At 37.9% G+C, this 25,103-nt stretch overlaps 1 protein-coding gene across 9 annotated transcripts in view; it reads left to right on the top strand.

Annotated features, from left to right (window-relative positions):
• Positions 1-25,103, top strand: part of MEAF6 (MYST/Esa1 associated factor 6) — a 31,009-nt gene extending 5,906 nt beyond the window's left edge. The window contains exons 3-9 of one of the 9 annotated variants that reach the window (XR_002323886.2): positions 7,552-7,648; positions 7,930-7,975; positions 16,257-16,449; positions 22,721-22,750; positions 22,856-22,913; positions 23,559-23,592; positions 24,294-25,103. Coding sequence is in view for 6 of the 9 variants with exons in the window: in XM_078145458.1 (XP_078001584.1) it covers positions 7,552-7,639; positions 7,930-7,975; positions 16,257-16,588 (466 nt within the window). In the remaining 3 variants the exon portion in view is untranslated. The other 8 variants (XR_013482479.1, XR_002323887.2, XM_020983634.2 and 5 more) reach the window with 8 other exon arrangements.

Raw genomic sequence — 25,103 nt, 5'->3', positions numbered from 1 at the left:
GCTTAAACCCTTGTTGACTTGGCTTAAAATATAGGGATAACAGATTTCTGACCAGGGATTGAGTACAGCTAACAAAGGCTGGTGAGAATGTCTTTGCCAGGTGTTTTGCAAATGTGATCAAAATGGCTCTGAGCTAAAAAGATTTTTTGTTGTTTCATTCTTCAGTCGTGTCAGCTCTTCATGACCCATTTGGGGTTTTCTTGGCAGAGATACTGGAGTAGTTCGCATTTTCTTCTCCACCTCATTTGATAAATGAGGAAGCTGAGACAAATAGGGTTAACTGACTTGCCCAGGGTGATACAGCTAATAAGTTTCTGAGGCCAGATTTGAGCTCACAAGGAGTCTTTGGAACTCCAGGCCCAGTGCTCTATCCACTGGGAAAAAAAAAACTGCCTAACAAGTTGGTTATCTAGAGAGTTCCTATAGGACTTCTGGGTCACATGAGCCACAGGATAGAATACTAGATAGATCCTTTCTCCAGACCTCTACAAAATAGGAATTTTGCATAAGAGAGAAAACAGTTTCAGCTGTCTCGTGGTCTAGGACACCAAGAACCTTGACCAGGTAGCAGTTCAATGAACTAGCTGAAAAGAAGGCTAATCTCTAGTTCATATCATCACTCAGCACTCCCTTCCTCACTGTCCATTTGGAAACTCTGGCAGCAGGACTGCACAAGGTGACCGACCACACTTGCCACAGAACTCGGTTCTGCTCCCTTACCATTTTTCTTTTAGTGCAAAGGAAAATCAAAAGCCAGAAGCTTGCTCAGCGAGAACAGCAATGGCGGTGCTCTGTGCTGTGAGAACGGAGGAACCGAGATAACTGGAGAAGTACACGTCTACGGGGCTGTGGCGCTGCGCTGAACCTGAGGAAGAGCACAGAGGACAATGAGATGTAAAGGGCCCGACGTGAGAGGAAGCTGGTGTAGCTTGGAAAGCCAGCACTCAGGAAAGCTGCTCTCAAAAGGGAGGCTAGAGGAATTTAATAAGAAACATAGCAGACTTCTGGGTCACATGGCCAACAAGATGGAGGGCTTCATGACCTCTCAGAGCTCTCCAAAGGAACTATTAGGCACCAGATATTCAATCAGTTTTGGCAGTCTTCATGGGCCAAGCTATCAAGAACTCAAACAAGGTAAATACCTGATGAACTGACAGCAGAGAAGTCTCATCCCTAGCCCCTGACTTGCCCACACAGTACTCCCTTCCCCACCACCCACCACGTTCCTAGAAGCAGGTCTGTATAAGTCACTTACGTGAAACAGAACTCAACTTTCCTTCAACATACACCTTTACCCTCTCTTCCCAGTGCCTCAGAGATCCAGATGGTAAACATTTGCAAAGAGTACCAGTATTCTGGGCTGCAGCAGAACTTGAACTAAACTTGGGAACAGAGGGAGCTGGGGTTGCATATGTGGGTGGTGAGGGGCTGTGTGGCTCTTCACTGAACCTTAGGGATAGAGTCCAGCGTCCAGCTGGAGCCAGTTCTGTTCCCCTAGAAGTCAACTTGGAGCAGAGACCAAGGCTGGTGAACCATGAATTGTCCGGTGTGGGAGAGGCTAAGATAATTATGAGATCCAGCTCCCAGGGCCATTGCCATCAGAGGAGTGGGATCCAGATTGAGCCATAGGGAAAAATAAAGAAAAAAGATGGAGCAAAGATCTCAGGAGGAAGAAAACTCAAAGACCTTGAACGTAAGCAGAAAAAAACAACAAGAAAGATATTAATAACAGAAGGGGAAACAGCTTTCAGATTAGGAAACAACGTTCAGGCACCTGTGAATTAAGTATTGCAAGACAGAGGAAGATAAATCAACACCAATGAGGCAGAAGACCCTGTGGATTCCCAAGAGAACATGGAACCACAGCAGGATGTTCCTGAAAGGTGTAAAAGAGAAAGAACAGTTGAAAGAACAGTTGGAACAACAGAAGTTCAGGCCTGCATAGCAGAAATAATTGGAAGAGTAGAAAAATTTGAATTCATCTTGGCAAGTCTGACCAAAGAAATTGAAGAGAAAATAACTGATTGGGAAGGCAAACACAAGGAAGTAAAGGACAATCTGGAAGAAGAGAAGCAAAAAACTACTAATATTAAAAGAAAGCATGAGCTCCATATAAGTAAAACGTATTGATCTCAAAAATAGGATGCATAGAGATGACTTAAGGATGATAGGTCTCCCAGAAGAACATGACTAACCAAAATACCTGAACACCATAATGTTAGAAATAACGTAAGAAAACTGTCCAGAGCTACTACTTTTTTTTTAAGGCAATTGGAGTTAAGTGACTTGCCCAGGGTCACACAGCTAGTAAGTGTCAAGTGTTTGGTCTGAGGCCAGATTTGAACTCAGGTCCTCCTGACTTCAGGGCCAGTGCTCTATCCATTGCACCACCTAGCTGCCCCCCAGAACTTCTGAATACAGAAAATGGTGCCAGTTGAAAGAATCTATACCTTTCCTTCACGAAAAAACCCATGCTGAAGGCTCCAAGACATAAGAGTGGTTAAATTTAACAGTCTTAAGAAACGACAAATTCTCCAAGTAAGGAGCAGAAAGACCTTCAAATATAGAGGAAAGGAAATTAAAATGACACGATTATCCTGCACCCATCAGAAACTGCAGGAAGAAGCAGAATAGTTTGCTCCAAAGAGCGAAGGAGTTGAAGATGCAGTCCAGCATGACATACCCTGCAAACCTGACCCTAATTATTAATGAGGAAAAGATGAGATGTTCAGTTAAGAAAAGGAAAGTTTGAAATATTTGAAGCAGACATCAAATAGAGGTGATAGGGAAGAAATAGGCCTGAAATTATAGGCAACACTTTACAGTACCCCACTTCTAGGTGAATCAGTGTCTTGTTTTGGTTTTTCTGGTGAAGCTAAATTACAGATTGAGAAGGTGCATAAAAAGGGGAAGGGGAGGAATATGATAGAGGGGAGTATGTGATGCACCCTAATCAACTCAAACCTAGCAATGAAGGGAAAATAATTTGTCTAGGCTCTTAGGAATAAGAGAGCCTGTAGGAGAATGGGCAGGGAGGCAAAGGGAAAGAACATCAGAACAGGGAAAGAAAGGGAGAAATCCTGTTTCAGTGGTGGGAGGGTATACTGTGCTATCATGGAAGAAGAGATTCTATACAGGGAGTTAGGGACCTTACAATGGGTATTATCTGCAGAGATTGGGTGCTTAGAGAGACCACTCATTCTACTTTTGGAGAAAGGAAATCAGGGCCGCTGGGGACAGTCCACATCCAGAAGAATATAAGGGCGTGGACCAAGGGAAGGGATTCCATGGTTATTAGGGAAAAAAAATAACCACAGGGTGGGTAAAGGTTAATCATGAACACACAACTAGGGACATAGGAAAATTCTTACCATGGACCAGTATCCTTTCTATCATCTGCTTTCTAAGAGTGAGGAGGCACAACAGGAAAAAGGGATCAGGGGACAAGATCCACAAGGCATTAAAATAGAAACTGTTTAGAAGCAGGAACCCAGCATAGTTACCTCAGAAGCTTTTATTCCATGTGGAATTGAGATTAAAGAAAGACTTAGTATAAGGGCCATGAATCGAAGAATAAAAGTCTAGAATGAACAAAAAGGGAAGGTAAATAATGAAGAGGAGGGAAGAAACTTTTTTTTAAAGGCATAGAAAATAAAATTTAATGAACAAATTGAAGGGGGGGGAGGAAGTGTGATTTTACTTGACTGCTTAAATGAGAGGAGAAAAGAGCAGGAGAATTAACTACATAAAATAAAAGGAACTAATAAGTAAACTTCCAGACTAGAGAAAGGGGAAACAAATGTAATGGGAGGGGAAGTGCTTGAGGAAGGAGATATGAGAACCAGTGAGAATAGGGTTGCTTTAACATAGATTAATATAATTGAAGGGACAAAAGTACTGTTTACAGAGGAATAGGGGGGAAATCCTAATTGGAGAAGAAATATTAGAGAACAATGGAGGGCAATATAATCTTAACTTATAACTTTAAGTGTGAATGGATTAAACAAAAAAAAAGAAAGAAAAAGAATGATAGGTTGGATAACAAAGCCCAACTCCATAATTCATTGTTTACAAGAACACATTTAAAAAACAGACATATACAGAATAAAAATGAGGGGCTAGAAAAAAAAAATTACTATGCATCATGTGAATCCCCAAAAGCAGGGACTCCTGCTGTTAGATAAAGATAGTATTAGATTGAATGAATAATCATGCTGTTAGACATTCATTACTATCAGACATTGCTAGTAGACATGCTATTAGACATTCAGAAACATTCAAAACATAAGAAGGGATAAAGAAAGAAGCAGTGCCAAAAAGGAACCATAGACAAACAAATATCAATATTAAACTCATATCTAATTTCGTAAAGAAAAAAAATAACTACAAGAAGACAATAATATAAAGTAACAGGAGATTTCAATGTTCCTTTCAGTTTTGGATTCTTTTAAATGGGACAGTTAGAGAATATATATATTTCCCAGCACTACATGGAACTTTTACAAAAATTGAACGTGTATAAGGGCACAGATCTATTGTAAGTCAGTGTAAAAAGGCAGAAAGTGTAAATACATCCTTTACAGACTATTACTGCAATAAGAATAGTAAGTTTAGAGAGCACAAAGACATAGGCAAATGGAGACTTAACAATGAAATTCTTAATATTGAGTGGGTCCATGAACAAATCATAGAAACAATAATGAAATGAAAGAAAATAATAATAACGATTACATAACATACCAAAATTTCTAAGAGTTTTCATAAGGAAATATCATATCCCAACAAAGACACATTAACAAAATAGAAGAGAAAATTAATGAACTGCTTGTATTTTTTTAAAAATTGAAAGCAAACATCTAAAATAAACACAAAAGAGAAGATGTTAAAAATTAGAGGAGAAATAGATAAACTGGAAACTAAAAAAGCTATAACAATGATAAATAAGATTAAAAGCTTGTTCTTTAAAAAACAAAACAATAAAATTGATAAATCTTTAGCTAGTCTGATTAAAGAGGGCAGAAAATAAAATAAGCAAAATAGCAAATAAAAAAGGCAAAATCACAACAAAACCAGAAGACACAAAAATAATTATGAGGGCCTTTTATGCAGTTATATGATACAAAAACTGAGAACAAAAAAGAAATAGAGATTTTCTGCAGTGCAGGAAGAAGAGGGTAGCAGTTGAGATACCCATAAGAAACGCACGAAGAGAGCCAGCAGTAAAATCTGTGGCCTCAGATATATATGTACACAAATGCCCAAAGAGCTCCTAATTCAGAAATCCAGGAATTAGAGAGGGGGAAAAGTGAGGTGAATATTTGGGTGAAGGTCTGTGAAAGAGTAAATAGAGGTGATTTATTATTGGGGTATTCTACAGACTATCTGGACAGAAAGAGGAAATAGACAAGTTTGGGGAACAGCACTACGCTTAGACTTTAACATCATAGGCCTGGTTGTGCTTACAGAGGAAGAGCAGTACCACTGAAAGGAACAAAGATTAGAAAAGCCACCTGATTGAAATAAGTATAGGTAGAGCAGATATGTGCTGGAGGTGATTAATTGTGAGTACTTTGGGGAATTAATTTACATTGTATCTGAAGGAGAAGATACCAAAGACATAGGGGAAAAAGCCTTTATTAATTCCCATCACTATCCCCACCCAGGCAACCAAGAGAATTTCAACTACTTTCCCATTTATATAAAATCTTTAAGATTTATCTGCAAAACCATCAAAGACATTCTCACTGATAGTAGAGAGCAGGTTTTCACAAGCAATATTGTACAATGGACTGCATCTTTACCATCATGAAACTTAAGGAAAAATGTAAAGACCACAAATTTATACTGAACTTATTGCTGATTATGAAAGAGCTTTTGATTTGAGCCACCTTAAATGCTCTCTTTCAGCAAGGTGTCTCCCATTCATAAATCAGAATCATTTAAGATTCATTGAAAGATACAACAACAAATAATGACCTTATGCACCTACAGTGCCTTAACTGCCTTCTCACTCTGGAACTACTCTCAGCACCTGCGGTACCCTCGTCTTGAAATATCTCTCCTGCTCTGTGATCTCTTCCTTTCGTTGCTGAGTTCCTCCTGGGGCCTCTGTTTTGGAAAAGGGCCCAGGCCAGCCTCCCTTCATTTCCCTCCTGGCTTTGCCTCTGATTGCCATCGTGGGGCCGTGTGAGTACCTACTCTCCCTCTAACCGCCATTTTAGCTCTTCTGTTGTCTTTTTCTATTAGAATGTAAGCTCATTGAAGGCAGGGGCCAGCTTTCTTTGTATTTGTATGCCTAAAGCACAATTCTTGGCACATAATAAGTACTTAATAAATGCTTATTGATGGACTGTTCAACAACCTAATCATAATCCTCAGTTGAGACATGAAATTGATTCAGCACACATCCGTGTTGAAAAGGGATGTATATTGTATGTATCTTGAGATCTTACAGATGTTTCTGTTTGTAGGTGAAATTGTGCTGGTTTCACCCATCCCTGGAATATCCCTGGGAAAGATCCGAAGCCATTCCAAAGAGTTGACCTTACCATCCATGTGGGAAAGAACAAGTGGTTGTGACAGGAGTTTGGATAGACAGCCCTTAGAGCTTCTCCATCAGTGTGTGTATCTGAGGCAAACAGTACAAATGTACAGTATCCTGGTTCACAATTAAATAGGAAGAGAGGAGAAGGAGAACAGGCTGGATTTTATTCAGGAAATTGTAAAGCTCCTTCAATGCTCCATCCCCTTCTCCCAGAGTCCCATGATTTTAATACAAAATGTGGAATATAGTCTATGAATAATTGGAAAATAGAGATGTTCATGATAGATCCAATTAGACTTCAATATATAATCAATGATGAATTTTTAAGAGTAGGAGTAAAAGGTATATTTTTTCTTGGTTGGTATCTTCCTGGATTACTCCTGGGATGTTTGTACGTACGTGCGTGCGTGTATGTGTATGTGTGTTGCTGACCCTCTTCCTTTTGGTTGACTATCTTTCCATTCCTTTGTGGTGGGTGAGTGCATGTGTCTGTCTGTCCCTTCCTCCCTCCCTCTCTTTCCTTTCCTTTTGGGGTTTGTGTATGTTTCTGTCCATCTCTCCCTCTTTTTTTGGGTGCCTCCTTTTTTTTTTGGTTTTATCCTCTCCCAATACGTGAGTGTATTCGTTCCTTCCTGATTTTTTCTCTTCTCTTTGTTTTTCTTACCTTCTTTCACTTTCCCATTCTCTTTTTCTCTCATCTCTTTTCTGGTCTTTCTGGCCAGTATATGGAACTGAAGTATCTTTTTTATTAGTTTTAAATATTAAATTAAAGCTTTGTTTTCCCATTCTTAATTTCAAAAACGTGTGAGTGAATATTCTATTACTTTAAAGCAAAAAAGAACTAAATTAAGTTTTTTACACAAGTGCAGCTTTCAAATGAAAATTTTTTCATTTTGGATAGGTTCCTTCAGTTCCATTTCTGAAAATCATTTTTTCTTCTCAAATCAAGATATGGAATAAACTTACATGTGGCAAGTGTTTATGAGGGTTTTTCTTCTCCATTTTAGAAACTCCAATAGCAAAAATGATCGTAGGAACCGAAAATTTAAGGAAGCCGAGCGACTCTTCAGTAAATCCTCAGTTACTTCAGCAGCTGTAAGTGGGGTGAGACTAGTGATACATTTCTGATGGTTGACTAACCATCAACCCAGGTGAAACTTAGATCAGTTTTTTGGCCAGTTCTCTGTTAAAAAAAATACTTTTTTTGTATTTGATGTAAAATTTTCACATTTTATTTTAAAAATTCATATTTTTCCCAAATAAATCTGTTTAGCCAAATGCTGCTTTTCTTAAATGAATGGTTTTTGTAATACCCAGATTAAAATCTAATTTCTTTTTTATCCGACTCTTTTATCAATGAGTTTTTTGGTTTCTTTCTCTTTTAGGCAGTCAGTGCATTGGCTGGAGTTCAGGACCAACTCATTGAAAAAAGTAAGTTTTTTTGTTCTTAGGATCTGATCATCCTTGCGCGTAAATGTTAAATCCTTGCAGTTTCTTTGAGAAACCCAGAGGAGGCTGTCATGCACTTTTATTTCTATTCAAGTACAGACCCCTACAGGTACTATGAGAGAGAGAGAAAGAGAGAGATTGATTGCACATTCTTCCTTACCTCTCTTATTACTAGGAAGGTGGGCTCAAAAACCTTTCTGAAATTCTCTGAAGAAACACAAGTATGTGACCCTCTTTAAACCCACTGAATTAAAGGTATTGAAGAATTTTTATTTCAGAAAGAGGCATCCTGGTGAAATGGAAAAGGCCTTGGGCTTGGAATCAGCAATCCTAGATTGTGGGCCTAGCTGTACATAATCTCGGCTAGTTCATGTAGCATCTCTGAGCTTAGTTGCTCCCTCTTCAAAATGAAAAGTTTGGGTCTCCAGTGTTCATTCTAGGTCTTCCATATTCAGTGATACCTATAAATCTTGTGTATAAAATGGAGAAAATACTTATCTTTGCCCTTATTAGATGGTGGATGCTTTGAAGGACAACACTATGCAAATATGAGCAACTTTTATCATTTAATGAATGGAAACAATACTTTGATTCTATTTTGACTTCTGAAACAGTGATTAGAGATGGATCTATCTTTGTACTTCAGTTTTTGGAATTCTCCATGTTGTAGCTTCTTGAAAATCAGTATATCTTTAGAGGATCAGCTTTTCATGCAAATTCAAGGATGAAGGGAAACCAGCAGAACAGAGAGAGAGATATTGACTTGGGAGATGATTGTTTTCTGTAGGTCATTCACTTCCTCCCTGCTGCCATGGTTGGCATCATATCCCGCTGATAAATGTAGGATGAGAAGTTCTGTCTTATAGGGTAATAGAATACTAGGTAAGGATGCTTTTTTATTATTATTATTCTAACGGGAGAGTATAACAGAATTAGGTCATGTGAATACTTTTCACTAGAATTAGATACCTACATTAACAGTGATATACAAGGTAATGAATTAATTCAGGGCAAAAGAGTGCTTATTAAACCAGGCTCTCAAACCACTTTATGAAAGAGTACATGTCAAAGCATTGTAAATTAGTATGATTTATTTCTTCTGTAAATGACTAGAATTTAAAGATCATTCAGAAATGTGGTTCTTCCCATTAGACCGCTTTCAACATCTCATGGAAACCATATGTAAGGAAGAAAGATTAACTGATTAACAGTCCTTTGCAGTAGACATATTCTTGAAAAAATATATATAAATTGAATAATTTTAAATATATTAGGATATATATACACACACACATATATATACACGCGCGCACACACACACATATATAAACATTTTTGTAAGGAAAAGTTCTTTTGTAATGTATTTAGTGAATTGGTGTTCTTAAGATAACATGTATCTGTTTCTTCCTGACCTTTGTTCCATATGCACATGAATAAAAAGGGCCTGGTTTAAATTTGTATTTACTTTAATCTTTGACTGTAAGCCCCCTTCTCTTCCTGTCTGCTGAATTCTGACTAGATATTTCAAGACTTAAATAACCTAATATTTTGATCACTTTTCAGTCATAATAGAAAATTTGAGGTATACTCACCTAGTGTAATAAATAAGGAATCCAAAAATATTCAGGTGGGAAAAATGGAAAATAAAAGTGTTTATAGGAAAAGTGAGTGTTGGAAGAGACTGGAGGAAATTATGAAGTTAAAAAGATATATTATTGCATATTTGAGCTCGAGTTGTGATAATTTTCTCATTTGCTATGTTTTGTTTTCCAAAATCTTTTCATTTTAAAGGTTTTTTGTTACTTATTGAAAGACAACTGTCCTTGAAATTGCTGTGAAACAGTTTTTTGTTCATTACATCAAAAATTGGTATCTTGAGAGACAGCTGTAAATTGAGAGCTTTTTTGGAGGAGTAATATTCAGGTGACCTGTATCATAAGATCAGGTAATCAAGATGGATTTATTAAGCACCTGCTATGTGCCAGGTGCTCTGCTAGGTGTTTGGAATCAAAGATAGATTCCTATGCATAACTCATCGAATGAGATATTTATTTCTAAAGAATTGACCATATTTCCCTTTTTACTTGCTTTACTGTAAGATAATTTAATTTATAAATGCCATGCATGTGTACTATCCTATAACGTATAATGTGTGTGAAGATCTCTTATTGAAAACATGTATATGTACACACACATATATATGTATATATATCACCTTGGAACTTATGTCTAAGCATCTTAGTATTAACAGTGGTTTAGTTATGGGAGGGAGAAAGATCTTGGGCATGTCAACTTCTCTCCTCTAGGTCCCAGGTGTTTTTTTTTTTAATGAGAAGATTGAACTGGTTGGTTTGAAGGGATCTTAGGGTCCCTTTCAGCTCTAACCTTCTGTTATTCCTTCATTGTACTTATTTCATTTGGGGCTTTATCATGATGCTTGTGGAATGTAATTAAATCTCTACATTGAAGCCCTAGTTTAACAAAATAATTTTGAAAGTTTGTGATTTATGAAGAATTGTTTGTTCGCTTTAGACATCTCTGTGTACATAACTCAAAGCTATATCCATGGCCTTAGTATGTAGAGCTCTTTTTTTGTATTTCTAGCTTCTTATTTGGACATTTTTACTTCTATAGATTTAACTTGTCTGTAACAGAAGTGCTAGTTTTTTCTTCAGAACGAGCTTTCCAGCCTAATTTTTCTTAATAATAGTACCTGCTGTCTCCTGGTCACATAAATTGGATAACTTTGGGTTATGCTTTACTCCTCTGTCTTCCTAAATTCCTGTGTCCCATTGTATGAACAAATCCCATTTTCTTCTTTCCCAGTCTCAAATCAGACTTTTGTTTCTTTTCTGTTCCTATTGACTGCTACTGAAGTTTAGGCTCTTAACTGATACTCAAACTGCATTTATATCCAAATGTGTATGCCTTTGAAGTAGTTTAGGAAGCTAAACACTTATTCCAGTAATGCTGTTACTGCTCTCAACACTTTTAGAGTTCTTTTCCAACTGCATTCAGAATTTCTAACATGTTCTTTTGGCCATCTTCAGATGTGGCAAATCTGATGGGTGTCATTTTGGAAAGTTGCCAAAAATAATTTGTAGTGAATCCTGGTGAGTAAACAGTCAAGCTGAATACCATTTTTTTTTTGTTCAGACATGTGACAGCAAACATACCATGAGCAGAAGTGTTGTCATGAAACAAATATCAGGCTTCAGTTTACTCCTTTTTACGTTGTACAGAATCTCTCAAAAGTCTCAGTTTCCACATAAGTCTAATGCACCTATCCTTTGGAGCGGATTTTGGTTGACTAGTGCGTTTGGTGTTCAGATCTCTAGTGAAAATTTCTCTTGGTCTGTTCCTCTCACATACTTAGGACAATGGCGTTTCTCCCTGGAGACTTGAGTCTTTTTTTCACCATAGGCTAAATTGGAGGCATCATGTTTCACCACTGGCTATCGTTTCTCTAGAACATGCAGCATTTTGTTTAATGTCTCTGGAGCAAATAAAACACACGTCTAGTCTTCCGTTGCTGCTTATTTGAATCTGAAACATATACACATATTATCCCTTCTGTGTGACATCATCTTCATTGAAACTTGATGTTGATTTTCTTTCAGAGTGAACCTGTCTTTATCTAAATTTAGCTACTTGGCTTTCTTTATCATAATTTATTATCTGTTTGAATGAACCCAATTTCTAATTTTTCATTAGCTCTCTAGACAACTAGACAGCCATTTTGTGCCATTATTATGGAGGTATTTAATAAATTAGAATCACTAATTAGAGCTGGCAAGGGATCTTTGAGAGCACCAGTTCAACTGCCTTATTTTACTAATGAGAAAACTGAGGTTTTCTAGCCATACTAATGAGGCGCTGTGATGGCGTCCAGACTGGAGACTTCCCCCTGCCCACCCAGCATTCTCTGGCATGCTCACCTGCTACTGCTGCCTAACCTTGTATGCCCAACGTACATCTTCTTTTTGAAGTTCTTTTGTTCCCATACACTTCTTTACCATGTCAGATGTTTTCCTTGCAGATTTAACTTCATACAAGCTTTGATATTCTTTGCTCTAAATAAGTTGCTCATTTTTATGTGGACACAAAGCATTATTATGCCTTGTTCTTCATTATAATAGAAAGTTGATTGGCTGACATTGCTGTGTGTGCCACATAGCCCTCTTTTATCATTTATCTTCTACTTGCATAAACCATACAGTAATATAGTTTTCCTTACTTTGCAGTACTCAAATAGCTTTCTAATAAACTAATATTTAATAATAAAATAACAATAGCTAGTACTTATAAGAGCCCCATTTAAAAAATAATTTTTAGTGGTATTTTCAGTTTCTTATATCACCATAATATCCCATGTATCTCTTCCTCTCCTCAAGAGCCATCCCATATGACAAATAGGAGGGGTGGGGGTAGATAGGAAAAAAAAAATCAGCATAACTAATCATTACATTGAGGAAGTCAAAACATGTGCATTGTGTAATAGCTGTGGATCTCCCACCCCCACCAAGGGATATTTTGGGGGTATCTTTTATATTTCTTCATCTGAATCCTGCTTGATATAATTTTGTTAGATTTACTTTTGGGTTTTTTTGTGTGTCATTGTTCTTTTCATTTACAGTGTTATATTATTGTGTATATTATTTTCTTGGCTCTACTTTACTTTGCTGTGCCTCAGTTCACATAGATCTTTCCAAGCTTTTCTTGTCTTCATCACATGCATCATTTCTTACAATGCGGTAATATTCCGTTGCATTCAGTTTGTTTAGCCATTCTTCAATTGATGGTCATCTGCTTTGTCTCCGGTTCTTAGAAATCACAAAAAATGCTGCTCTCAAATAGCACTTTAAAGTTTGCAAAGCACTTTACATACCTTATCTCATTTGGTCCTCATAACCCTGGAAGGTAGGGGCTGTCATCCCAATTTTGTAAATGAGAAAACTGAAGATGAAACAGTTAAGCGACTGGTCCAGAATTACCCAGCTAAGTAAATCTCTGTGGCAGAATTTGAGCTTAGGTCTTCCTGAATCCATGTCCTCACTCTCTCCACTGTGCCACCTAGCACCTTCCCTATGCTAGCTACTGGGCTAGATGCTGAAGGTACAGAGATAAAAATGAACTCTCTCTGTCCTCAAGGAGCTTACATCCTATTGAGAGACACACCATTAACAAACAAATACAAATTAAATACAAGGGAGAGACAGTGTCCTAGAGGCTGGGAGAGCAGGAAAGAATAATGTTAGTCGTGTCACTTGAGTTGAGTCTTGAAGAAAACCATGATTTTTTTTCTTTTATAAAAAATTATTTTTTATTTTCCATTCCATAATTTTCCCTACTCACTGAGAAGGAAAGAAATATAATACTAGTTATACATATGTAGTTATGCAAAATACATTTCTTCATTAGCTGTGTTTAAAAAAAGGCAAGAAAAATAATGAAAGGAAAAAATAAATATGTTTCAGTCTGTTCTCTGAGTCCATCAGTTCTCTCTCTGGGTAGCGTTTTTCATCATGAGCTATTTGGAACTGTCTTGGATCAAAGTAGATTAGTCATTCACAGTTGATCATCATTGCAGTGTTGCTGTTATTGTGTTCAGTGTTCTGGTTCTGCTCACTTCACTTTACATCAGTTTATATATAGGGATAAGTTATGGGGCGGGGGGGGGGGGCGGAGATGCATTCCATACATGGTGAGCCCAAGGTAAAAGGTTTAGAGCTGGAAGGTGGAGTGTCATTGTGAACAGCAGGGAAACTAGTTTGTATAGACCCTAGGGGTGCCAACCTGCCTTTTTAATTTTATCCTCAGCTATTAGAACTGCCCTTTTTAAGCCTTAAAAATCTCCTTTTTCCAGGTGGCTCTGAAGACCCCATTTTATTGCTTTACTGATTTTGCTTATTCTGTTCCTCCTTCATGGCATGCCCAACCTCTTCCTTGTACCTGTCTTACTCATACTTCTTCTTACTTATATTTCATGATCCAGGTCCAGTCTTATCTCTTCCATTAAGTTTTCCCTGGATGTGTTTTTTATAATGACTTTTTTGTTAATTTATTTTGATTTATCAGAAATCACTTCCATAAACTTTGAGTTTTAAATTTTCTCCCTCTCCCTTCCCAAGACTGTGAGCAGTCTGATATAGGCGCTACACACACACACACACTCACTCTCCTAGTAAACATATTTTCACATTAGTGATGTTGTAAGGAAGTATTAGAACCAATAGGAGGAACCACCAGAAAGAGGAAACAAAACAGAAGGAAAAAAAATAGCAAATAGTGTGCTTCGATCTGCATTCAAACTCCATAGTTCTTTCTTTGGATGTGGATAGCATTTTCTATCATGATACTTTTGGAGATGTCCCTGGACATATTTTGAAGTAACCTGTCTCTTCTCAAAACTCCTGTAGCATTTGTTGTCCCTGTCATTTATTCATTTGGAACTTATTTACTGCTTGTTTACTCCCTCTCCCCAATTAAAATTCCTTTTTCTGGAAATGTGAGTTAGGTGATTATCCTATCAATCTAATTAAAGGCCTCCTTACTTCCCTCCCTACACACTCTCTAGGGCAGGGGTGTGGAACCTTGAGCCTTCACGTGTGCCCTCTAGATCCTCAATCCAAACTTCCAAATCCCTTTAATGAAAGAATTTGTTCTGTGAAGTTTGGATTCAGTCAGAGGACCATACTTGATGACCCTACCCCTGCCTCAGGCAAGAGAGGGTAACATAGATCTCCCTGCTGGATCTGAAGGGTCTCTCAAAAGAGGGAAAGGGTTCAGAGATGCAAGATAGAATCAGTCTCCTCCCCTGGGTCTCCTCTAAGTTGTGAGTAAATTTCTTTGTAAGGCTGTTTGATTAAAATATTTTGTATCTGTCCTTTAAAAGAAAAGATAAAATAGATACTTTTGACTACATGAAATTGAAAAGGTTTTACACAAAATTAATACATCTAATTGAAGAGCAAAGATTGACTTGGGAAAATCTATGTATTAAATATATAAGATAATATATAGAAATAGAAAAGACAAAAAGCTGTTTCCCAATAGAAGATGGTCAAAAGATATGAACAGTTTTCAAAAGAAGAATTGCAAACCATTAACAACTGTATGAAAGATTGTTCCAAATTAACAGTATTACCAAATTACCAGAAATGGATCAAAACAACTCTGAGATTTCACCTCAAACCCAGGAAGTTAGTAAAGATGACAAAAGGTGTGAAAAAGCTTTGTAGGGGCTGCAGAAAGATAATCAATACATTGTTGGTGGAATTGGGAATTAGTTAACCAGTATGGACAGCAGTTTGGAATTAGGCTAAATATTGACTGGTCTGTCCCTACTCTTTGATGCAAAGATCTCACTTCTAGGCATAAACCACAAGAAGATCAAAAGACAGAAAATACTCTGTATACATCAAAATATTGATAGCAGCACTTCTTACGGTAGCAAGAATTAGAAATAAAGTAGATGCTCAATCCACTGGAGAGTGTCTAAACAAAGTCTGGTGGATGAATATAATAGGATATTACTATGCTGTAAGATAAGGCAAACATGGTAAATACAGAGAAGCATGGGAAAATGTAGGTGAGCTGATGCAAAGTAAAATAATATACCATGTAACTAACACAATATAAATCAGTGGAAAGAACAACTATCACAAAGCAATTGAAATGAAATGTTGCATGATATTAAAGGCCAAGATTGGCTCCAAAGAAGAGATATGAGAAGATACTCGCTCCCACTCCTTGGAGGGGTCTACCAGTGTGGAACATTGCATATAGCATTATTTTCCCATGTGTTGATTTTGCTAATTTTTTTCCTTTCCTCTTTTAAGAAAATTATTTGATGCTTGGAAAAATGTAGATGATGTAAAAAGATATCAGTAAAGATCTAGACAATATAGCAAGGTTGACATATCTTGGTTGTAGGTCTCTGTCCTCCAGTGTCTTCAGCTTTAATGTTTCCAATTACTTGGTATTTTTTAGGAAGCTAAGTAACTTGAGCTTCAACTTCTAATCTTCTTTCTCCAATCAGCCAGTCAACAGGCATTTATTAAGCACTGTGGTGGTGGGTGCTGGGGATACTGATGCAGTGAATGAAACAGTCTGTACTTTCAAGGAGCTCATGTTTTATCCTCAGGCAGAGTGTAAATTCTTTGGGGTGAAAGTAGTGCCTGCCTGGTAACAGGCCTTTGTGAACTCTGTTGGCTGAGGGATCCTGAAGAGGTTCTTCTGAATTTGTCTGTCACTCCTACAGGGGAGCCAGGCAGTGGTACAGAGAGTGACACATCTCCAGACTTTCACAATCAGGAGAATGAACCCAGCCAGGAGGACACAGAGGATCTGGATGGATCTGTGCAGGGGGTGAAACCCCAGAAGGCTGCTTCCTCCACCTCTTCAGGGAGTCATCACAGCAGCCATAAAAAGAGGAAGAACAAAAACCGACACAGGTTAGTGGTGTTGGGGCCATTCTCCAGGGCTGAGGGGATGATTATTTCAAAGGGATATTTTTGGAATACAGATTCTTGGGTGCTGTTGTTGGGGATTTGCATTTTTGCAATCAGAAGGAAGGGCCTCTGCTACAAGTAATATGGCCTCATTTTTTTTTTCTAAATTGATGGATAACAAGGCCAGCAATGCAGAAGGAACCCAGTTTTTTGGATTTTGGGTAGAGAATAGCAGGTGTAATTTGTGTAGAAGAACCTGTATTAAATGAAAATCCTATGTGAAATGCTGTATTGGGGTTATTTTTCAATTGAGGGAAAAGGGAGTAGGATAGACGAAGGCTCTGAGAACTAGCCAAACACATTATTTTTAAAATGGCATTTGAGTGATTGCTTGTGCTCCCTCCTTCCTTGTCCCACTCCCACTCATTTCTCTGCAATATACTGAAACATATTGAAGTATTGGAGTCCAAAGCCCTATTAAATAAGAGTGTGCCTTCCCAGATAACATTTGTCAACATTACTTTCTGAGGTGTGAAATGAAAGATAACATCAGCAGTCTGTAGAAGGCAGATATTAAGAAAGGAGGATTTAAGATTGCTGTCAGCTTTTGATTACAAATGATAATGTTGTAAACCATTATAACTCATAACTGAAAATAATGGACAGTCCATTCAAAAGTGTTGCCTTCTTGTAGAAGAGAAAGTTGCCATGGGAGAGAGAAGTGAAGTTGTAGTTCGAAACCTTTTGTGAGTCAAAGAATCCAGACCTAAAGAAAAAATGTCAATAGCATTACCTTAAGGCTCCTCAAGCATCGTTCCAGTGAAATTCCTTGCAGCCTCTTTGCTCTGAAGGCAGCAGGCAGCCTCTGGGTGAATGTACTTAGTCAGTGAGATCAGGAATACCCCTCACTCTTGATGGCTTGGTAGGTTATAGAATGTAGAAGGTTTGAATGGGGAGAGAGCCTTTTGAGATCATTGAATCCATCCTCCTCCTTTTATAGCTGAAAATAGGATAAGGGATTCACCTGAGGTCAAGTGGCTAGTGAAATGGCAGAGCCAGGACTGGAAGCCCCACCTTCTGATTTGTCGTCTAGCCTTCCTTCTACTACCTCATACTTCCGATTGTTGTCTTTGGAGATTGAAATTCTGTAAGTGAAAGTGGTTTTTTGGAAACCTTGGAAAGCAGCAGATTTTTTCATAATTCTTTTAATTTTAAGATTGCAAAAAGGGGAAAAAATCCCTCCATGCAACTCTAATAAGAAGTCAACACATTAACCTCTTAACAGTGGTAGGAAGTAGCAAAAATTACCTCTGCTTTCTGGGGCCACCAGTTATGTCATCACTGTCCTGGTTTATCACCAATAGTACCAACAGATGCATTTTGCATCTCTCTCAGATTTAATTTCTGCTAGGAGCTTACCATTCTCAGATTTCTTTCTCTTGTCCAGGAAGTCAGATACAAAGGTTATGGTGAGGCTTGCTTTGGGACTTTCTTAGATAGCTACTAAGTGTTATGTGAATCCTCAAATAATGGTTCTGTCTTTATATTGAATGAGAGAAAAGCTCAATCATTTCTAAAGGGCCTTATTTAGTTTGTGGTGATGGGGATTCCTAAAATTGCTTATGTTTGTTTCAAGTGACACCTTATTTTAATTGAATATTATCAGTAGTCACTGAACTCAGAAGGGGGTGTAAAGTTGAGGGGAAAATAACAAAAGAAGGAATGTAGGAATTTGAGATGGATAAGAGGAAAATTGATGCAGTGGAGTCACTGTTTGTTGTCCATTTTACACTCCATATATCCAGAGGCCTTTCTCTCCATGTTACAGTAAATAGGCACATAACTTTCTTCTCCTGGCAGCTGCATTGCTGCCCTCTGTTCTTCTCTCCCCTGACTTGCAGCTGAGTGTTTGAGCAATACAAGTTATTTGCGCATATTTTTAAATACTCAAGATGTGAAGAACTAGCTAAATTTTGCCCTTTTAAAAACTTCTCAACAAGCATTTGCTAATCATTGTACATGAAGCATTGTGCTTAGCACTGGGGACCAAAAAAAAAAAAAAGGACAAAAAGGTTCTGCCCTCAAGAAGCGTGCTTCAAATGGGAGTGAAAACATGTCAATAACTAACTAGTCGTGTGGAATAAATGGAGTGTCATCTGAAAGGGGTAGCATTCGAAGGAGGGGTACCAGGAGAGGCTTCCTGCAGCAGGTGAGCAGAACTACAGACACTAAGAGGTAGATGTACATACAGGATAAACTGGACATGATCTTGGTGAAGGCACTAGCATTAATGAGGATTGGGAAAAGCTTCATGTTGAAGGTGGGATTTTAGCTGACATGAAGAAACCCAGATAAGCCAGTAAAAGCCTAGAGATGGGAGGTGGGAGATGGGTCATGGAAGTGTCATGTTCAGGGCAGTGCAGGCAGGCCAGTGGGACTGGGTTGCAGAGTGTGGAGGGGAATCAAGTATGAGAAGCCTGGCAAGGGAGGAAGGGGCCGGGTAAGAAGAGTTTCAGTTGCCAGCAGGGAGCTCACTGAACAGGAGTCAGCTCTTTTTTGGATAAATTTCCTTTGGCAGCTGAGTTGAGGATGGCCTGGAGTGGGGAGAGAACTTACGTAATTTGCCAGGTTCAGTTGGTCAGGATGTGTCAGAGGCAGGACTTGAATACAGGTCTTTGTGACTCCAAGGCCAACTCTGTCCATTACACCCCACTGTCTCTCATGACACTAGTTATTGACTTTATAAATTAAAATGAAACTTAATCAGCACTATAGGATGTCAGATCCTGATGTTTAGTTTTCTGTGACTGGTTGGTAGGGGGGTGTAAACCTTTTATTTGTTCCTTCTGAACATCCTCTAGCTCTTCCCCCCCTTCTGCTCCCCCCCCCCTTCATTGTAGGTATCTCTCCTGGGAGGAGAGTTGAACTATCCTCTTTTCAGGAGCAGCTACCTCCAAACAGAGCTCAGAATTGCTGGGTCTTTGCCTTCTCTGACCTGTGACAATTTCACTTAGCCTGATTCTCAGCAGGACCGGTTTGGACGATCTGTGCTTTTGGGGACAAGAGCAAAGTGTCATTGAGAGGCAGTGGGGTATACTAAATAGAGGGCCAAGCTTAGAGTCAAGAAGACCTGGATTTGAATCTTAAACTCTGACACAGACTAGCTGGGTGACCCTGGGCATTTCAGTGCCCCAGACTACTCTAAGACTATTTTAGAAGAGCTTCTGGTCTGCATTAGTGAAGGGATTTTTCCATACTGAGAGTTCTCTATACCAATTAATTCATAGGATCAGACCCTTCCTCTACTCCTCCTTTCTCTTCCCACCCCTACCCCCACCCACCCATCTACATTAAGAACACAGTCTTTGTGATACAGTATTCCTTCCAAAAAAGGAATACTCTTTAGGTCCACAGTCTTGAGTAGATCATTAATAATGAAAATACTGTTCTTTGATCCTATATTTTATACTATTAAGAATGATTAAATCCCAGCTGCCTTTAAAGAAAAGTATTTGAAGTATTAATCCATAGCTGCACTTCTTTCATGTGTAAGCACTTTGTTTTAACAGACAGGTATAAGTTACTTTTACTGAAAGAAAAAAATTGAGTTGAACAGCATGGTTATATTATACATGTTTATTCAGTTTATTTTAGTGATTGTTGAGTGCCTATTGAGTGTAAGATAATATGCTAGACATTGAGGATAAAAAGATGAAAATTAAGTAGCTTTTGCCCTCAAGAGGCCATGTTCTACTGAGGGAAACCCTATGTACATAAGTAAATGCAAAGTTTATACAAAAGTCATCCGAAGTAATTTCCAGAGGGAGGGAGTGTTGGTGACTGAGGACATCAAGAAAAGCCTCCTTGAGGAGGTGGCAGCTCAGTGTGCTTTGAAGGCATGCAGGGACTCTGCAAGGTAGAGGTGAGGAGATGAGACATTCCAGACATAAGGGAATGAACATGAGATGGAATACTGTATATGGGAAACAACAGCTGGCAGGCCAGGTGAGCTGGAACAGGAAAGTGCAGGGAAGAATGAAGGTAAGGAACTCAGACTAGAAAGGGATATGAGTACCGGTTTGTGATAGGCTTGAAGTGCCAGGCTGAACACTGGATTTGACCTAGAGGCAATAGGGAGCCTTTCAAGATCTTTGAGTAGAGGGAGTGGCGAGGTCTGTGTTATAGGAAGGCTAATTTTGCAGCAGGTATGGAGAATGGATTCCTGTCTTCTGTTGTTCAGGAATATTGAAATAATGCTTCATCCCAGATTTACTCAGGTATAGACTGACTAAAATCCTACCACCTCAGATAGGAAAATGCATTGCATGGTAACCCAGAACTAAATGCTAATGGCAAAAGCATTTGACAAAATACCATGCTGGTTTATGGTAAAAACCCTACAAAGCCTAGGTATAGAAGAGCCATTTTTTAATATGATAAAAAGTATAAATCCGAAACTAAAAGGTAGCATTATTTGCACTGGAGAAATACTAGATTTTTCAGTAAATATAAGAGTAGAACAAGTATGTCTTATTATTTGATATAGTTTTAGAATTGCTAGTAGTATCAATGACAAGAGAAATTAAAATAGGGACAAAGCATGATTTTGATAATTCTGACATTCAAAGAGAGCGGATATAAAGAAGAGACAAAACTATTCCTATTTGACAGAATAGGACAACTTATTTTAAAAACCCCAGAGAATCAGCAGAGAAACAGAGATAATTATGGCTTCAGTAAAGTAGTAGATACAAAAACACACCCAGAAAATCAATGGCATTTCTAACTAGCAGTAACAAAATTCAGGAGGAAATAATAGAAAGGGAAGTCCCATTCACAGTTATTACAAAATTCATAGATTGTCTGGGAGTCATTCTACCAAAGCACACTCAAGGCTTGTATAAATAGAATCACAGAACATTCATACGAAAAATCAAGAACAGTGATGATGAGAAGAGAGAATAGGAATGACTACCAAGTACTAGAAGTCTGTTCAGTGGGTTTAACTGGTCTTATTTGGTCTAATTTAGATGTGACAGTTTTCTTTTTCTAGTTTTATATTTTGGCAAAACAATGGAAATAAACAGTGTTTAAAAAAATTAAAGAAATAAAGAACAACATATATAATTAATAAGATGAGGTATCCTACAGCTTGTGGCTGGGAGTCACCAATATTCCCTGGAAGGCATGGGAGCCAGCAAGGAACTCACTCCATATGTCTACTGTTTGTGTGGCTAGCAGCAAAAAGATATTTTATAACTGTTCTTGTACTTGCCATTTGCTCTACCAGAAACTGTAACACACTAGTGGTTTACAGTGGAAAGAATGTTGGATTTTGAATAAGAGGACCTGGGTTCAAGTCCTATTGCTTTGACTTATTAAGTAGGGACAAATGACGATGGCTCTGGGCTTCGGTTTCCTTGGCTGTAAAATGGGGGTGGAAGTGGGGTGGTTTCAGGGGATGACCTCCAGGGTTCCTTGCAGCTCAAAATCTATGAGCCTGGGACTCAGTACTACTTCTACCTCAATTTCTAAGAGCATAGAGGAAAGTTTGGGATACTTGTGGATGCTCAAAGTTTCTTCCAAATGCTTGGAAAACTTTGGAATGCCTAAATTAAAGCCCTGATGTTTAATAGGTAACTCCCGTCAGCTGTATTGCATTCAGTGATTGAGCAGTTTGACCAGCCCATCTCCTGAGTGAACACCTTGCCATTGAAGGGTATTCATTCAGCCCTTGACTTCCAGGAAGAATGAGAGCATCAGGTCCCCGGCCTAGACACCTGGTTGAGAACATATTACTTGAGTATAGTGTTGCAGAACATTTTCTCTTTTTCTCCTTTAAAAAAGAAAAGTTCATGCTGTTATTACTGGGTTATAAGTTACTGTTTTTAAAGCATTTTTATTATATGCCTAAACTCTTTTCTCCCCATTTCGTCTAATGCCCTAATTCTTCTACATTTTCAGTCCATTCATGTATGTTTTAAAAAAATCTAACTCTGCATCTGGCAGCTAATGAAGTGGTCTACATATCTGGTAGAGTTCTAATGAAATAACCATCCCTTTTATAACAATACTATACTTCTGATGTAAAAATCTGTGGAGGGAACCTTTTTACTATAGAAACCTGGGTGCTTTGATGTTTGAGGTTTTATGGCGTAAGATTCTTAAAGCTGATTTTGTTTTTAGTAATCTTGCTAGGGTGGCTAATCAACTAATTTATTTAATTAGTATATTAATTTCTATTGCTTTCTTCCTTTCAAATGCTGCCCCTCAGCCCGTCTGGCATGTTTGATTATGACTTTGAGTAAGTTTGATTTGAATTAGTTCTTGTGCTGTGTTGTTTAGTGTGTAGACACCAGTATGCCTTTTTGAGACCTTTCTAACTCATAGTTTATCTGTTTAATTGTAGGTATGTATATTAGGTTAGGCTGGGAAGTTTTTTTAAAAAACAGAAAAACGTGATGGAGGTAACATTTCATTTAATAACTTAAGCAAAATTAAGTAATCTTCACTTCTATTCATTTTTATTTTATTTTAAATAGACCAACTTTACCTTATTTCATATTTAAACTGATTTCCTGGCTTTGCTTCATAAAGAGATTAATAGTATCAGATTTGGATATTTTGCTCTGGAGAAGTTTAATAAATGAAATTCACTTAATTCCTGTTATATCTCACATGCTGAAATACAAACTTCTAGTCTTTCTTTCCTGAACTTACTTGCCAATGTGTCTGAGTAATTATCAGTGATATAGTTACACAGCTAACAAATTAATGTAGAGCATGCCCTTTTAATCCAATCTCTCTAACACATAATTTCATAGTAATTTTTAAAAATTATAATGGCTTTTACAACCACCATATTTCTTACTGGGTTGTTATCCAAGTTTGCATTTTGGCAAGGTCTAGAGAATCTGCTCTTACAATTTTTAACTGATCCTTGCTCAATAATAAGTGGGTAAACAACTAAATTTGACACGTAGTCTAATGAAAAATGTGGATTTTTCTTAACCGAATAGTCTTTGTTATAGCTTATACCATATGCAGTCTCTGATTCTTGGAGCCTCTTTTTGCTGTTAAAATACAAATATCTTTTGTCTTTTTCACCACAGGATTGATCTGAAGCTAAACAAAAAGCCAAGAGCCGTAAGTATCAGTATTCTGAGGTCACTAGAGAGAACTGATCAGGCTTTGCTGGCTGACTCAAAGCTATGGCCTAGAGCAAAAAATGAAAAAGCAAGAAAGTTCTGATTGCTTGGTCTGTGTTTACTTTTGGAGCCTAGAATAGTTTTCTCAAACATATTTTTAGATGTTAAGAGTATCCTGTTCTTGCTTTATATCTTAAAAGAAAATAAATTCTCTAATAGTTTTACTTTAAATCATTTCCTTTTGATTCAACAATTAAGTAGTCAGTACTTGGGCTTTCCAAGGCAGGGGAGCTCAGCTGGAATGTGTGGTGCTACTGAAGACAAGCTTGCCCTTTCTGTGTATTTGGGGCTTCTTCTCTTTGCTTTGGTTCATTCTAGACACCCTTACCTTTGACCAGGTGTTGCTTCCCAATCCCTGTGGTTGGTTGGTCTCAAGGTAGATGCTGTGAGATGTGTGGATGGATGCATTAGTATTTTTCTCTGCCCTTTGCTGAGGGAAAAAATAGACTCAAAAGTGTGTTTGTCAAAAGAGTTGCGAAGGACAGGACATTGCTTTGAAATAAGCTCTTAAGCTCTGCAGCTTTCTGTACTTGAGTACTCTAACAAAAAATTGTTTTACAAACCTAAAATAATAAATCCTCGTGTTCTTCTGAGTTCATTTAGTGTAATAATTTGGAATTTTGCTTTTCTCCCCCACAGGATTATTAGAAGACCCATTAGTACAGAAGCTTACAGGCAGTAGAGCCCTGCCCTCATACAACTTCACCAAGATAAATACACCTCCACTGAGTGGCCATTAATGTCTGCGCTCCCAGACCCAGTGCCTGCATTGAGGAGTAGTTTGTTCTAAAAAGGGGTGAAAGAAAATCCTTTCTGTAAAACCACATCAGACCATTTACCTCGTGTCATTTTTAGTAACTGAACTGCAGGAAGACCAAGGCATGGTGCAGTCCTAGGTTGCCTACTTTCTGCATTTCTCCATTCTTGGGATTGAGTACTTCCCAGCACTGGCTGCTCTGGCTGCATCAGATTCTTCTGTGATACCCATCAAGAGATGTCTTGGGGTTTGTTTTTTGTTTTTTTGATGCTGAAACCAGCGCCCAGTTGTGTTTTGTCATATGGAGGCTGTAAATATCAGGCATTTCCTTATTCTGCCTTATGTGTTGTTTGTTGTTACTGTCTTGTTTTCTTTGAGGGGTTTGTTGTAATATGCTTGTACAGCTTATGGCTTCCTGCTGTTTTCTTTGGAATCTGATTATCTTTACTTGGCTTAGAGGCTGATATCCTAACACAAATAATCCCTAGTAGCATAAATAAAGTGGATGACTTGTCCTATTTGTCTTTTTGCAGGGGGAAGGTAGAGGGTTATTTAATTTTTTTCCCATCTTCTGAGTTGGAAGCAATTTCATGTACAGGAAAATGGTAATAGCTAAAAAACATAAGTTTGAATCCTTTTAAAAACCCAAGTTTTTATTATTTTGTATAAAAAATAAAATTTCACAGGCTTCA

The sequence above is a fragment of the Phascolarctos cinereus genome, unplaced genomic scaffold (assembly GCF_003287225.1).
Source record: "Phascolarctos cinereus isolate Bilbo 61053 unplaced genomic scaffold, phaCin_HiC Scaffold_726;HRSCAF=1367, whole genome shotgun sequence".
Classification (NCBI taxonomy): Eukaryota; Metazoa; Chordata; class Mammalia; order Diprotodontia; family Phascolarctidae; genus Phascolarctos; species Phascolarctos cinereus.
Note: the sequence above shows the minus strand (reverse complement) of the source record. Positions and strands in the feature narration are given on the sequence as shown.